The sequence below is a fragment of the Diceros bicornis genome, chromosome 4 (assembly GCF_020826845.1).
Source record: "Diceros bicornis minor isolate mBicDic1 chromosome 4, mDicBic1.mat.cur, whole genome shotgun sequence".
NCBI classification, from domain to species: Eukaryota; Metazoa; Chordata; class Mammalia; order Perissodactyla; family Rhinocerotidae; genus Diceros; species Diceros bicornis.
The window spans coordinates 96,181,790-96,198,611 of NC_080743.1; the positions used below are offsets into that span (position 1 = coordinate 96,181,790).

The 16,822-nt window shown below is 40.0% G+C and overlaps 1 protein-coding gene across 1 annotated transcript in view; it reads left to right on the top strand.

Annotated features, from left to right (window-relative positions):
• F5 (coagulation factor V) overlaps positions 1-16,822 on the top strand; it is a 78,857-nt gene that overhangs the window by 17,822 nt on the left and 44,213 nt on the right. Inside the window, exons 4-7 of the mRNA XM_058540108.1 lie at positions 5,853-6,065; positions 7,257-7,400; positions 10,110-10,331; positions 11,624-11,789. Coding sequence (XP_058396091.1) covers positions 5,853-6,065; positions 7,257-7,400; positions 10,110-10,331; positions 11,624-11,789 — 745 coding nt within the window. The remainder of the gene's footprint in view (positions 1-5,852; positions 6,066-7,256; positions 7,401-10,109; positions 10,332-11,623; positions 11,790-16,822) is intronic.

Consider the following 16,822-nt stretch of genomic DNA (forward strand, 5'->3'; position numbering starts at 1 on the left):
CAGGAGGGTAACAATGAAAAAATGAAAAAATCACCAGTAAGGACTGGTGATCAGAGAGCCAGTGTCTTTTCTGAAGGGGGCAGTGAGGACTCAGATCCAGCCAAATTCTACACAGGAATTGAGTCCAGTGTCACCAGATCTCCAGGTTTTATTTATTTATTTTTTTAAGAGAAACTAGCAGTCCAAATTCTTATATAATATCTCCATATTGTTAATGTTGGCATTAAATTTTTTTTTTTTTTTTTTTTTTTTTTGGTGAGGAGATCAGCCCTGTGCTAACATCTGCCAATCTTCCTCTTTTTTTTTTTTTTGCTGAGCAAGACTGGCCCTGGGCTAACATCCGTGCCCATCTTCCTCCACTTTATATGGGACGCCGCCACAGCATGGCTTGCCAAGCGGTGCGTTGGTGCGCACCCGGGATCTGAACTGGCGAACCCTGGGCCACCACAGCGGAGTGCACGCACTTAACCGCTTGTGCCACCGGGCCAGCCCCTTAAATTTGTTTTAATACCCTGCAATCCTGACAAACACACCCATGAGCTAAGACTTGATGACCTTGGTTCTAGGACCTTAAATATTAGGGGTTCAATAAACCTTCTTTGAAGACCTTCTCTGTGCCAGGTACTATGAAAGTCACCAGAGATACAATCTACTACCTGCCTTTGAGTTGCTCTCAATCTGGTGACAGAAATGTGCACGATGCAAAATTATTATCTAGTAGGAAAAAGTGAAACATCATATAATCTCACACATATTTAATTATAAATTGTGAGAAGTGCTGTAAAAGAAAAAATACATAGCACAATGGAGATCAAGGAAGGAGTAAGTTCACATTTTGTTCACATCTGAAAAATGAGCACATATTTGTACAAAGGAAGAAAGGGAAGAAGAACATTCTAGGCAGAGGAAATAAATAGTATCTGCAAAGACCCTGAGGTAGGATGGAACATGGCATGCCTGGGGAATTAAAAGGGGCCCAAGTGACTAATACATAGTAGACAAGGGAAAAAGTCACACATGATGAGAATGGGGAGAGAAGTAGGAGCAGATAATACACGGACTTGTGGTCCATGATAAGGATTTTGTGAAATAAGAAGCCACTGTCAGGATTGTAAGCAGGAATATGGCAAAGTAAGATCTGGGGTTTTCAGGGATCATTCTTTCTACAGGGTGGGAAATGGATTGGGAGAGTACTCTTGTGCCAGAATCCCAGAGACCAGCTAAGAGGCTACTTCTGGAGTCTATACTTACCCTAGAATGATGGCAGTAGAGATACAGAGAAGAGTGTAAACTTGGGTTATATTTTGGAGGTATTATGTTGCTTTTGGAGTACAAAATGTGCACAGCATAGAAGTATGGAGGAATATGACACTGGCTAGGTAGACTGGGCAAACTCCTGAACGACTTCAGCTGCCATGGTAACAAACTTGGACTTTATCATGGGTAAGACAAAGCTCTTTAAGGTTTTATGGAATGAGTTAACACAGTTGGATTTGTGTTGAGCTAATAGTAACCTGATTCAGTCTCCTGTCTTCAGTCAAGACTTTATGATCCAGCCATAACTAGTCTTCTTTTCCCTGTGCCACCAGCTTAATCACCAACAATAAATTGGTGGCTTCTGAGGGTATTAAAGTCCATCTTTGTTTCCTATCTGTAAGGCAAATGAAATGACTATAATATTATTTCAAGTTTGGCTGTATTCTCTCTCATCCATACAAAGATGATGCTCTGTTCTATGGATAATATCTCAGTAAATCTAGATATTCGTACTCAACTCTTCTATCTTTTATCTTATGGCTTCCATGCTCAAAACCTCATGTGATACAGTCATGCATGTTGCTGCAATGCCTAAATGCCCCACTGCTGCTGGGTGCATGTGCCTTGTTTCCCACTCCCATCTGGAGAGCCCAAACATATCTGATGCCGGGCATCAGTGTTTGTGAGTGGAATAGATTTTCCTGATAATGGGTACTTAGACAGGGATAGCTAACATTGCTCTAACATAAAATATTTCATATAGAAATTCAGCATCTCAGACTTTGTCTTCTGGACTTGAGGGATCAGCTTTACTCCTTTGCTTAGCAACTAGGTAGGCAGAAAAAATATATGAAACAACAGTTTTTAGACATTGAACAACAGACACTGCAAGAGAATAATCCCTGAGTGAAAAATAAGAAACAAGGTGGGCCCTATGAATATACATGCTCACTGCCTGGAGAAGATTTTCCAGGGCACCACACAATGAGGGTGAACCAAAACAGAGCTCAGCTGTCTCTTTGAGTTGAGGAAACAGAGTTTAGACTTTGGGTAGGCCAAAGTAGCTGATTTGTAGGGCAGAGTCCTGGAGAGGATGGTACAGCCACAAGGAAAGAGTGCTTGAGAAGCTACAGAGGGGTCCCGTCAAGTCTTCAACTAAGTACTGATTTGCATATGCACGTGAGGAAAGTATTGAGGATAAAGAAAATACCACCAGAAAGAAACAGACAGAACAATCCCTGGACCACACACAGGGCTGGGAATAGTTTATGTTCCCACCACCAAAAGTGGAAAGACCTCCTAATAAATGGGCATTAGGTAGAATCATCAGAAGGAACAGGAGTTGGATAAAATCAGTCTAGACTATAGGCTGCTCAGGAGATAACAAAGCTTTAAAAACAAGACTTGAAAGTATCAAATTGACTCCAAGTATCTTAACTGTGTGCCAGCATAAAATTCAATACTAGTTCAAGAATGCAACAAAATCCAGCAACCAACGTGTAAAACTCACAATGTTAATAAAAATTAGCAAGCATCCAAAGAAGCAGGAAAAGTATTACCCACAGCCAGAAAAAACTCAATCAATAGAAACAGATTTAGAGATGAAAGAGATGATAGGACTAGCAGGCAAAGACATTAACACGGCTATTATAAATATTCTCCATATGTTCCAGAAAGTAGAGAAAAGCATGAGCATGATGAAGAGATGGAAGATATAAAAACACATAAGTGGAACTTCTGTAGATGAATGTAAAAGCTGAAATGGAAAGTACACTGGATGAGATTAACAGCACTTTAGACACTGTGGAATAAAATATTAGAGAACATTAATACATAGCAATAGATACTATCCAAAATAAAACATGGAGATAAAAAAGACTGAACAAAATGAACAGAGCATCAGTGAGCTATGTGACAATATCAGGTGGTCTAACATATGTGTAATTAGAATCCTAGAATCTACAGAAAAAATACTTGAAGAAATAGTGGCTGAAAACTTTCCAAATGTGATGAAAACTATAAACCTACAGATTCAAGAGGCTTGACAAAACCAAGAAGAAGAAACATGAAGAAAATCACACCAAGGCCTATGATAATCAAGTTGCTGAAAACCAGTGTTAAAGAGAAAATGTGAAAAACAGTCAGAGGAAAAAAAGACACAGAGGAACAAAAATATGAGTGATAGCAGACATCATTAGAAACAGTACAAGCCAGAGGACAATCAGGGACATCTTCAAACTATTGGGAGTGAGGGCGGGGGGGTAATCTATCCACTTAGTGTTCTATACCAAGCAAAAATATCCTTTTAAAATGAAGACAAAATAAAGACTGTTTTAGACACACAAAACAGAAATAATTTCTCACTAGCAGACCAGAAAAAATATAAAGGAAGCCCTTTAGGCACAAAAAAAATTATATCAGAGGGATATTTGGATCCACAAGAAGGAATGAAAAGTTCCAGAAATGTGTAAATATAGAGAAAATTTTTCCTCATTTTTAATGTCTTGAAAAGATAATTGATTATTTAAACTTTAAAGCAAAAATAATGACAATTTATTGTGGGGTATATTATATATGTAGAAGTAAAATGTATGACAATAATAGCACAAACGCTGGGAGGGGGGAAATGGAAATATACTATTGCAAGCTTCTTATAAGTGAAATGGTATAATATCATTAGCAAGTAGACTGCGATAAGTTAAAGTTGTATATTGTAAACTGAAGAGTGCCACTAATAAAACAAAGCAAAGCTAATAAGCCAATAGTGGAGACAAAAAGGAATCATAAAAAAATACTCAATTGGTTCAAAAGAAAGCAGGAAAGAAGAAAAAAAGACCAGATGGACAAACAGAAAACAATAGCAGGATGGTAGATTTAAACCCAGCCATATCAATAATTACATTAAAAGTGAATGAGAAGAACACTACAACTAAGAGACACATTGTAAGATTGTCTCAAAAGCAACATGCAACTTTATGCTGAGCTCAAGAAATCCACTTTAAAGACAAAGATAGGTAAAAAGTAGAGGATGGAAAAAGATATACCATACTAATTAACACTAATCAAACACGAGGGGATATATAATGTATTATTCCACTTATATGACATTATAGGAAAGCAAAATATAATGATAGAAAGCAGATCAGTGGTTGCCTGGGCCCAGAGGTTAGGGGAAGGTATTGACTACAAATGGCCCAAGGAAACTTTTTGGAGTGGTGGAACTGTTCTGTACCTTGATTGTGATTGTAGCTATGGAACTGTACACATTTGTCAAAACTCAGCAAATATTATACTTAAAATTGGTGGATTTTATTCTATGCAATTTATACCTCAATAAAGATGATGAAAGGAATAGACAGAGAAGGAGGGAGGGAAGAAGGGAAAAAGGAAGCAGAGAGGGAGAAATAAAGAGGAGAAGAAAAGGAACAGGGAAAGGGAAAGAAGGAAAGAAATTAACCATTTCTGTTTTCACAAAGTACAGTCACTTCAGTAAGAATAGTTTCCACTGGCTCTTTACCCCATCATGTAAAATGTTTTAGCCCTTTTTTCTGATCCTTCTCGTATGCCCACATCTACACTCTGATGGTCTCACCTCCGACCTCAAGGAATTTATCAAGCTGTTGTACCAAAGGCAACTGCATCCCAAAGAGAAATTCTGGCATCAGCTGATGATAGTGAAACTTTCACCTAATTAAGCGAGGAATGCCTCAGACAAAGGAAACTGCCCTTCCCACTTAGCTGTCTATGACACTGACCTCTCTCCTTCCTGACCTCACTTGCTCCATCACTAGCCACATCTTCCTTTTGTTGTTGAAAGCCCCATCCAACCCTCTGCACTTCTTTTAATCTTCAGTGTCTTAGTTCCCTCTCTTCAATAAGTAAGAACAATTTCTACATCCTCCTCCTCTCTCCCCAGGAGGGAAAGTTGAGTATACATAAAAGTGTTAATGGTGGGTCTCTGGATACACAAAGAACTAAAATAAGACATCTGAACTTCAGAGGGTAGACACATTTCATACTCACAAGGACAGCTAGACTGCATATAGGAACTAGACTCTAAGACTCTGGGGAAAGGGTTGGGATAATCAGATGGTCGAGATGTGATAAAGCAATAAAATAGGGCTGAGGGTAGCAGCAGTTGGAAAGAACATATGAAACACTTACAGAGCAAAACAAAACAACATATAAACAGCTCTGAGTGTACTTACATCCCATGCTAACAGGCAGTTAAATATGAGTGTCTTGTCAAGTACCACAGAGAAAATATAACCCATTCTCATATTCTGAGATGAATTACTGATGAAAGGTGATTCAATTCTCTGATTATGTTTAAATAATAATTATTTAGGTACTGTGCAAAATTAACTTGCTAAATCTTAATTAACGTACTAGTAACATTTCTTATTCATTTCAGATCACCATGGACTCAAGGCCTTTATAATTACATAGACATAGAAGTGGATATATGTGAATCTTTCCAAATAACGAAGGTCCACTATATCTCTATGGATATCTTATGTTCCCCAGATTTGAAAGTGATGAAAAAGTAGCCCTCAGAAACTGTCCAGATGTTTTCACTGCTTTAACTTCTCCAGGTGCTTCCTACCCTGACCACACATTCCCTGTGGAGAGGATGGATGATGCTGTAGCTCCAGGCCGAGAATACACCTATGAATGGCATATCACTGAGGACAGTGGGCCCACCCATGATGACCCTCCATGCCTCACACATATCTATTACTCTTATGAAAATCTGATACAGGACTTCAACTCTGGGCTGATTGGACCTCTGCTTATTTGTAAGAAAGGTAAAAAGAAAAAAAACAACAAAGATGTGTGTGGGGGGTAAGGAGTACTATAATCGAATGGGGCTTGGGAGAGTCTTGGTACCTTTTTGTAAATCAAGCAAAGGGAGAAGGGTGCAGAAACCAGATATTGTTTGACATTGACACTTTAGGGTTTGGAATCCTCCTCTCTTTCTTCCAATCCCTCCTCTTCTCAGTCCTGGGAGCCTCTCCCAAGTAAGTCCTGTTTAAGAGTACGTTCTGTTGCCGTACCTGTATGATCTGTAACATTTACATCAAGGCCAAGTCTTTTTGAAAGTGTGCAGCAGCCTATATTCTGCTGAGAGTACTTGGAAAGAACTTTGGCTAACATATCTGAGGTTTGGGTTGGCAGCTGGTCTACAAACACGCAAAACTCCCACTTCGGGTTGTAGGTTTCAAAGACGCTCACCTGACTTTATAAGAAATTTCATTGGCTGAGCTTCTTAGTAGCAAGCTTCGATTTTCATTTTACCCCAAAATAATTCAGCTCATCTTTCATTAGAACAAACAAGCACAATGAACTGCACGGTGGGAAATAATGTGATGGACTCACCATCTGTCTATACATACATGCATACCTACCTACATACATTCCTAATTCATTTATTCACTACACAAATACATGTTTTCACTGCCTGGTATATAGAAGATACTGTGATGGCACTGAAACAAATTAAAACTTATAAAAAGCTCTTCTTTCATTTTACTATCAGCTGCATTGTTTCCTCATGTGAGAATGGATTGATCTTGACCCTCTCAACCAATTGTCTAGTGCCCCATTAGATGGGACAAGCTGGCTGTATTACAGTTGGAGGGTGTGCTTTTACCAACCAGCTATGGGAGCTAGGTATTGGCCTGTGGACACTGGAGGAAATGTATACTTTCACTAAAGTCTTGACAGTCACCAAGTGTTTTTTCTCTGTGCCAGATCAAATTTACCTTTAAAGCCACATTCCTCTAGCTATGAGGTGTGAGAAAACACTTAATGTGGCACCAGGATTTTACTAAGAAATCATTATTGCTTGATAAAGATGTTATTTTTTAAAATAAGAACTTTTTAATGTTGATATTATTATGATTGGTTGCTTGCCTTAAAGTCTTTGTTATCTAGGAATAGCTAATGAGAGTCCTCTATCTGGGATGCTATTGAAAACTATGTCTTTTTTTTCACAGGCACCCTAACTGATGATGGGATGCAGAAGATGTTTGACAAGCAACACGTGCTGATGTTTGCTGTGTTTGATGAAAGCAAGAGCTGGAACAAGTCATCATCCCTAATGTACACAGTCAATGGCTATGTGAATGGGACGATGCCAGGTAACATGTGGGCTGTGCACTATCCAACAACAGTAGAGTCATTAGTACCTTTGGTTCCTTTGTTTTCCTCAAGGCACCAGGGAAGTTGACCATACTCACTATTTTTCAACTCCTAATCAGAAAGGTAAGGTAATCTAGTTAAGTGCTTCTCAAGATTTTATCATCTTTTTTTCTGTCAAACCAGCAAATACAACAGACAAATTGGAGGCTACCTAAGAGAAGGAGTGTGATGCGTTAGTAGATGTAGTGCTCTGAGCAGGTTTCACCTTGGCCTGCTCTCCAGGGAGACCTCCAGGATATAAGTTCAGTCTCCTTCAGTGAGTTCTGTGGTCCCTGCTGCATGGTGACCATGCCTTCTTCCACAGAGGAAGCCCTACAGGACAGAAGTTCAAGGTCAATCCCTAGTAGGAAGAATGCAATGAAGACAGAGTGAAGATGAACAAGAGATTAGGAAAAATACCCAACAAACAAAAATACTACTAACATTTTCAAAGGCGATGGAGGAGTCATATTCAATGGCATGTAGGATGTTTTCTCTTTCTATTTGCATGTAGACTCTTGTGAAAAAGCAAAATCATAGCAAGTGTTAAGAGAAAAACAAAAAACTGACTTCCATCTAGACCATTTCTACTTCTCTCTGATAGAAGTGACTTAGAACCAAAGATACTGAGGGAAAAAATGGAAAAATGAAAATATTACTGTATTAAATATTACATAAACCATACTTCAAAACACTAACCTTCTCAGAGGCCGTTCTCTATATCTGAAAATCACAAATGGCTTCAGTTGCTAAAAACAAAACTTGTCAAGAGTTGAGGTCTGGACACTGCTTTTAAATTGTGTTCTATTTCATTTGACTCCACTTTCCTGTGTGGGTTGTTACCAACACACTCAGCTGACTCTGGGTTTTGATTCACAGTTCCAAAATTTAGTTAACTGATGTCTACCTTAGGAGATCTGAGTTCAAACCTTGCTCACTTCTCTGCCTTAGGGTGGTCCTTAGCAGTTAATTGTCTCAATGTGCTTACTTACAAAAATGGATTAACCATCTATCCTGGTGCAGAGGGTGTTTAAGAATTTTTTTACATATAAAATAGCATGTCCATGGGCCAGCCCCGTGGCGTAGCGGTTAAGTGCGCACGCTCCACTGCTGACAGCCCGGGTTCGGATCCTGGGCTCGCACTGAAGCACCGCTTGTCAGGCCATGCTGTGGCGGCATCCCGTATAAAGTGGAGGAAGATAGGCATGGATGTTAGCCTAGGGCCAGTCTTCCTCAGCAAAAAGAAAAGAGGAGGATTGGCATGGATGTTAGCTCAGGGCTGATCTTCCTCACAAAAAAAAAAATAGCATGTCCAGTACTATGGGCCTTAGAGGGGAGTGGTCAAAAGAGAAATTGTATCTGTGTGCTGACAGAGTGAATCATCTCTGTAAATAGATAGAAGTCCCCAAAAGCAAACCATATGCACAAAAATAAAAATTAATAACTTGATCAGGGCATAAAGTTTATAAATTTATAGTTGAAAAAGACAGAGTAGTTGGGGTTAAGAGAGGCAGGGTAGGGAAATGTCATCAGTAGAAACTGAGACAAGTTAATACTTGTAGAACTGCCCTATGTAACAGTAGGAATTGAATAAACAGGACAAATGCTAAGACAAATGTATTAAATGCTCAACTCAATCTGAGCATTTCTTTGGGGTGGATAAATGGTTCCATCAAAGCCTCCTACCTTCTAGCTTCTTGTTCTCAGGTTCTAGCTCCTTCCTCTCACTTGAGATACCAGGAATCTCTGCCTTGTTACAACAGTCTGCTAAAAAAGACAAGCCCCTCAGCCCCTCTGTGGGTAAGGGACAGATTCTCAGCCCCAAGATCTAGTGTCTAGTGATTATGGATCACTAGAAATTTAAAACCCAAGCCAAGGATAGAAGCCAGGGTTGGAATCTCCCACAGAGCAAACTGGCGTTTTCCCAGTCACTGTGGGAGCAAAGAAGGAGCAAAATTCAGCTTTTGTACTCAGTTCTCATTACTCCATCCATGAAATGCTCCCAATGGCCCAGCGTAATGAGGACATGTCCACTGCATTTTAAGGAAAGCCTATAACTCACAAAGTAATTCATTGCCTTGTCATTAAAATAATCAACAAGTAGGTAAAGAAGCAATATAAAATCCTTAACTCATCTTCACATCTTCTTCCCTTAGGCAGAGCTTTGACCTCTATCCAGCTGAGAGGATTAGGCCCTTGAACTGAGTTGCTATTGGAGGCTCTAGCGACTCCCTCCAGCTAAGTCCAGATTGGTTCTAGAGTGACCAACTGCCCAGGCTTGCCCAGGACTCTCCCAGTTCTAACATTGAAAGACCTGCATCCTGGGTAACCCCTCAGTCTGGGTAAATCAGAATGGTTGGTCACCTATTTGGTTCCCTCCTTGGCCTAATCTCTTAGCAATCCCTGTGTTTTGGAAGTAATGTCCGCCATCTCTGGGCTCTATTCTTACCTCTGTAGTACACTTGTTGCAATGAGTTGTGACTGCTTGTTTGTCCGTCACTCAGATGTCTGCTTTTCTAGGGCAGGAACCACGATTGGAGTGTCTATATCCCCAGAACATTGCACAATGCCTGCTACATAGCAAGTGCTCAGTATGTATCTGCTTAGTGAATATTTTATCACAGAGTGCTGACTGCCTGTTTTGGCCCCCATCTCTCCGTCTCTCTCAGATATAACAGTTTGTGCCAATGACCACATCAGCTGGCATCTGATTGGAATGAGCTCTGGGCCAGAACTCTTCTCCATTCATTTCAACGGCCAGGTCCTGGAGCAGAACCATCATAAGATCTCAGCCATCAGCCTTGTCAGTGCCACTTCCACTACTGCCAACATGACTGTGAGCCCAGAGGGAAAGTGGATCATATCGTCTCTCATCCCAAAACATTTTCAAGGCAAGAAACTCTTCCAACAGTCTTGCTTATGAATGTAGGATCCTTTCTCCCCAGGCACTAACTCCCTCCTTCTCCTTTGTCCTTTCAAGCCACCCACACTCCAGAATACATGCCTTGGTCCCTGAGAACGGAATTTAGATACTCTGCTCTTAGACTTATAACCAGTTAGTTGGGGATTGAGGAAGTGGAGTCATTGACAAATATTTTAAAACGTGAAACAAAACCTGAAGAGGTCTGTACTTCCTCGAAAGGAGAAGGGAGGAAGAAAACAAATGCATACATATTCTTTCTTGAGGTATTTAATATGTAGCTAAGGGAAAAGACCCAGATGCTAGAACAAGATAAACATCTGCAAATTTATAGAGGCACCAAGTTACAGAAAGTGTAAAGGTTGTAACATTAAAGAATTTCTTTTATAACAAGATGAGCACAAAGCCTGGCACAAAGAGGAACCCAAGGGATGTGTGTTGAATGGATCAAACATAATATTTAAACAGATGAGGAGTGGGCTTTAAAGAACATCAGTGAATTCTGGTGAGAAAAAAAATTAGCCCAGGTTGTTAAGTGGTATTATGTAAATAAAATAGCTAATTGTTCTAATATACATTGTTGCTTTAAAACTGTTGGAAGGAGGTTTGTGTAAACAGAGATTAAATCATAAGTAAATGATATCACTATAGGAAATCATTTTGTTACCAAAATAATGTGTATAAAAGCAAGATACATAGAAAGAGACACTTCATGGGATCATTTCGTTATCTTTCCACACTAAGCAGTCAAAATTATATTTGAAGTAATGAAATTGTCACAATATCCCTGGAAGACAGAGTCCCAAATAATGGTAAAATAACAACAACAAAACTAACATTATTGAGGTTAAATTTTTTTGTATTAACTTATTCAATTTTTAACAATTTTTTATAGTAGGTACTAATATTATCTTCATTTTACAAATAAAGAGACAGATGATAGGCAAAATGAGAAATCAAAAAGACCTAAGTCATAAGGTTTTAAGGATCTGGAAATTACGAGAGATTTTCTTTCTCTGGAATAAACAAAGGAAATCTTTCCAAGTTTTTTCCCTAACCCATCCTCTCTTTCCCTTGCTTTTTATTCTTGCCCCCTTCCCTATTGTGCTGAAAAAGCTCCAAACCAAAATGTTCAAAAGTTGCCTGAGCATTACTTTCACTGCTATTGTTTAAAGCTTCCACAATTTATTTAAAAGATATGCATTTTCATCAGCCTTAATTTCCTCTCTCAAATTCTTTCACTGTCTTTACGCCCTAACTCAGCTGAGATGAAGGCTTACATAGACATTAAAAACTGCGCAAAGAAAACCCGGAATCCTAAGAAACTAACTCGCGAGCAGAGGCGGCACATGAAGAGGTGGGAATACTTCATTGCTGCAGAGGAAGTCATTTGGGACTACGCACCTATGATACCAGCGAACATGGACAAGTGAGTTTTGGGGATTCTTATCATTGTGCAAAGATTCAAGACATATTCCAGCGGGTCCTAGATGTGTGGGGTGAAATGTCATGAGTTGACAGCTCTCTAGTGAATACATGTATTCGATTCCATTCAGGTCTTCTTATTCAAATCAATCTGGAATTACCCCAAACTCACCAAGGGAACTCAGCATTATTATAATAGTAGTAGTAGTAGTCATCGTCGTCGTCGTAGTAGTGGTAGCAGCAGCAGCAGCAGCAGCAGTAGTAGTAGTAGTCATGGCAGCTGCCACTTGAATGCTTGCTATTCCAAGCACTATGTTAAACCCTTTCTTAAAGCTTCACTTTAACTCTACAAATTAGAAACAGCTCTTCTTTATTTTGTAGATTAGGCAATGGGTCAGGGAGATTAAGAAATTTGGAAATTGAAATAGCTCTTAAACACTTGAAAAATACTCAAGCTCACTCTCAATAAGAAAAATGCAAATTAAACTTCTCTGAAATACTATTTTTCACCTATCAGACTTACAATTCCAGATGACATAATCTGTCGGCAAGGCTACGGGAAACAAACACTATCATATATTGCTGGTGGAAGAGTAAATCAGAAAAGCTGTTCTAGAGGATAATTTGGCAATATGTATCAAAATTATAAATGTGTATACCCTTTGACCCAGCAATCCCACTCTGGGAATTTACTATATAGATATATTTGTTCACAGGGGAAATGATGTATGTACAGGATATTCACTGCTGCCCTGTTAGTAGTAACAAAAAATTGGAAACAAGACCTGGTGGGAACCCTGCAAAGGACCAGAAGGGAGGCACACCCATCTACACACCCAGTAAAAATGTCCATCAATAGGAAATTAGTTTAATAAGTTATGGTACATCCATACAATGAAATACTATGCATCTGTTTAAAAAAAAGGATGCAAACACTCTCTACGTACTAATATAAAAAGTTCTCTAAGATATATTGTTAAATTAAAAAGTCACTGGAGCAAGATAGCAGAATAGGAGGTCCCCTACTTGTATCCCCCCAAAACAACAGTAATTTGACAGCCATCTACAAACAAAAGTGCCTTTGTGAGAGTTTTGGGATCAAGGGAGGAACTTGCAAAATCCCAGTGGAAGCCAAGACTAAGGAAGGCTATTTTGAGAAGGCAAGTCCTTGCTCAGTTGGTAGGTTTGCTGACTATGGTCCCAGCTGCAAACCTGGAAACAGACTCATCTACTTCTGGACTCAGCCATAGCCCCACTTGGCCTTGGTCCTGCCACCAGCACCATTTGACAAGGGACCCAGGAGGAGTCTTACCTATCCATTATCCTGGAGGCTAGCTTACAGAACTCAGTCTGACTATGGATCTTGATGCAGCCCCGTAGCCAGCTCCAGCCTCTCCCAGCCATGGTCCAGGAGTAGTCCTGCCCGCTCAAGGACTCACTGGGAGTCACACCCATCCATGCCCTGGAGGCTGGCCTGCAGTCCCAGTGCAGATCTTAAAGCAGCCCTGTAACACAGGTCCAGTCGTCCCAGCTGCAGTTCAGGAGCAATCCTGCCCACCCAGGGACCCACCCAGTGAACTGGTGGGAACCCTCCCAAGGACCAGATGGGAGCCACACTCATATACACACCTAGTAAAAGGCCCCCCATTTGTGAACCCAACTGCAGACCTTGAAGTGAACCATTGCCCCAGTACACCAGCTCTACTGACCAAGGTCCTGGAGGCAGTCCCATCTTCCCAGGGACCGGAGAGGATCCATACCCACCTGAGCCTCTGGTAAAAGGCCTGCCAACACAGACACTGCTGGAGGCCCAGTAGCAGCCACATGACCTGGTTCCAACCTCACCTGACTGTGATCCCAGAGGCAAGCTCATCAGCCCAGAGACCTGACAGGAGAAGGTCTTTACCTACCAAAATCAGTCTCTAAAGACTGGAAGAGGGTGTTTGCTCCTTCAAATGCACAGGCACCAACACAAGGCTATATGAATCACAGAGAATCAGGAAAAATGACACCACATCAGGAAACTAATAAAACTCCAGTAACTGATGTGAAAGAAGCAGATCTACAAATTTCCTGACAAAGAATTCAAAATAATCATCTTAAAAAAGCTCAATGAGAACATATGCAAGAGAACACAGACAGGCAACTAAACAAAATCAGGAAAACAATACATGAACAAAATGAGAAGTTTAATAAAGAAATAAAAGCTATAAAAAAATAATCAAACAGGCGCTCGCCCTGTGGCGTAGCAGTTAAGTGCGCGCACTCCGCTGCGGCGGCCCGGGGTTCAGATCCCAGGTACACACCAACGCACCGCTTGTGACAGCACCCCATATAAAGTAGAGGAAGATGGGCATGGATGTTAGCCCAGGGCCAGTCTTCCTCAGCAAAAAGAGGAGGATTGGCATGGATGTTAGCTCAAGGCTGATCTTCCTCACAAAAAAATAAAATAAAATAATCAAACAGAAATCCTGGAGCTGAAGAATACAATGACAGAATTGAAAAATTCAATAGAGAACTTCAATTAGCAGACTCAATCATGCATAAAAAAGATTTAGCAAACTTGAAGACAAGTAATTTGAAATTATCCAGTTACTGGAACTAAAGAAAAAGAGTGAAAAAAGCTCACAGGACCTATGGGATATCATCAAAAGGACTAATATATGCATCATGAGAGTCCCAGAAGGAGAAGAAAGAGGGAAAGGGGCAGAAAGCTTATTTAAAGATAATGGCTGAAAATTTCCTAAATCTTGTGAGATATATGGACATACAAATTCATGAAGATCAAAGGACCCCAAGCAAGATCTACCCAAAGAAGATTACTCTGAGACATATTATAATCAAATTGTCAAAAGTCAAAGACAAAGAGAAAATTCTGAAAGCAGCAAGAGATAAGCAACTTGTCATATACAAGGGAACACTCATAAGGCTATCAGCAGATTTCACAGCAGAAACCTTTAAGGCTAGGAGAGTGTGGGATGATATATTTAAGGTGCTGAAAGAAAAGAAATACTGCCAGCCAAGAATACTATACTACACCTAGCAAAGAGTCCCTTCAGAAATGGAGAGATAGAGACATACCAGACAAAGAAAAGCTGAAGGAGTTCAACATCATTAGACCTGCCGTATAAGAAATGCTAAAAGGAGTTCTTCGAGGTGAAATGAAAGGATGCTAAGCAACAACAAGAAAGACTAAAATTCTCTGGTAAAGGTAAATATATAGTCAAATTCAGAATATTCTAATACTGTAATGGTGGTGCATAAATCACTTTTAGCTCTAGTGTAAAATTAAAGGTGAGAGTATTAAAATCACTAAAGCTACAACACTTTATAATGAATACACAATATAAAAAGAGGTAAAGAGTGACTTCAATAACATAAAATGTGGGAGGAGGTAGTAATAGTACAGTTTTTTATGTGATTGAATTGAAGTTGTTATCAGCTTAAAATAAACTGTTAGAACTATAAGATGTTTTATGTAAGCCTCATGGTAACCACCAAGCAAAAACCTCTACCTCTAGCAGATACACACAAGATAAAGAGAAAGGAATAAAAGCATACCACACAAAAAATCAACAAGTCACAAAGGAAAACAGCAAGAGAGAGAGAAAGGAACAAAAGAACTACAAAAAGTCAGAAAATAATTAACAAAATGGCAGTAGTAAGTCCTTTTCTATCAGTAATTGCTCTAAATGTAAGTGGACTAAATTCTCCAATCAAAAGACACAGAGTGGCTGAATGGATTAAACAAAAACAAAATCCAACAATATGCTACCTACAAGAGACTCACTTTAGTTTTAAGGACACACATAGGTTAAAAGTGAAGGGATAAAAAGATATTCCATGCAAATGGTAACCAAAGGAAAACAGGGCTATACTTATATAAGACAAAATAGACTTTAAGTCAAACTGTCACAAGAGACAAGGACACTATGTAATGATAAAGGGGTTATAACAGTTGTAAATATATATGCACCCAACCTTGGAACATCTAAATGTATGAAGCAAATATTAACAGAATTGAAGGGAGAAATAGACAACAATACAATAATAGTAGGGGACTTCAATACCCCACTTTAAACAATAGATAGATCATCTAGACCTAAAATCAATAAGGAAACAGTGGAATTGAATAACACTATAGATCAAGTGGACCTAACAGATGTATAAAAAGCATTCCATCTAACAGCAGCAGTTCCAAGTGCACATCTCTAGGATGCATCATATGTTAGGCCACTGAGAAGATTGAAATCATATCAAGTATCTTTTCTGACCACAGTGGTATGAAACTAGAAATCAATAATGGAAGGAAAATTGGAAAATTCACAAATGTGTGGAAATTAAACAGCAGTATCCTGAATAACCAATGGGTCAAAAAAGAAATTAAATGGGAAATCAAAAAATATCTTGAGACAAATGAAAATGGAAACACAACATACTAAAACTTATGGTATACAGAAAAACTTATGGAATACAGCAAAACAGTTGTAAGAGGTAAGTTTATAGCAATAAATGCTGACATTTAAAAAAAAAAAAAGAAAGTCTCGGGAGTGACGTCAGCATCATGGCGGAGTGAGCTTTCCCGTGAATTCTTCCCCCACAAGATACAATAAAAGCAACAGCCACAGACCAACAACGGAATCCCAGACAGGGAAAAGCTAGAGCAGAGGGATCCACACTGCCGCACATCTGAGAGCGGAACGTGCTGGGCCCCCGGAGGAAGTGGGGAGAGGTAAGGAGAACTCCGCTCCCTCCCCATCAGATCAGCGATCCGGTCCGCGCACGGCTCCCAGAGAGGGGGGAGGGGCGGCCCTCGGCGGGAAACTGTAGCTCTTCGGGCTCTCTCAGCCAGTGGGAAACTCCCGCACAGAGGGCTCAGAGGAGCCACAGGGCTACCATCAACATCTGAGCACCCCAGAGAGCGGATAAAGAGGGGCAAACGAGAAGCCTCCCACGTCAGGGACCCAGAGGGCAAAAGAGAGAGCTCCCCCCTCCCCGCAACCCGGAGTCTGCAGCTCGACCAGATCTAGCGATCCG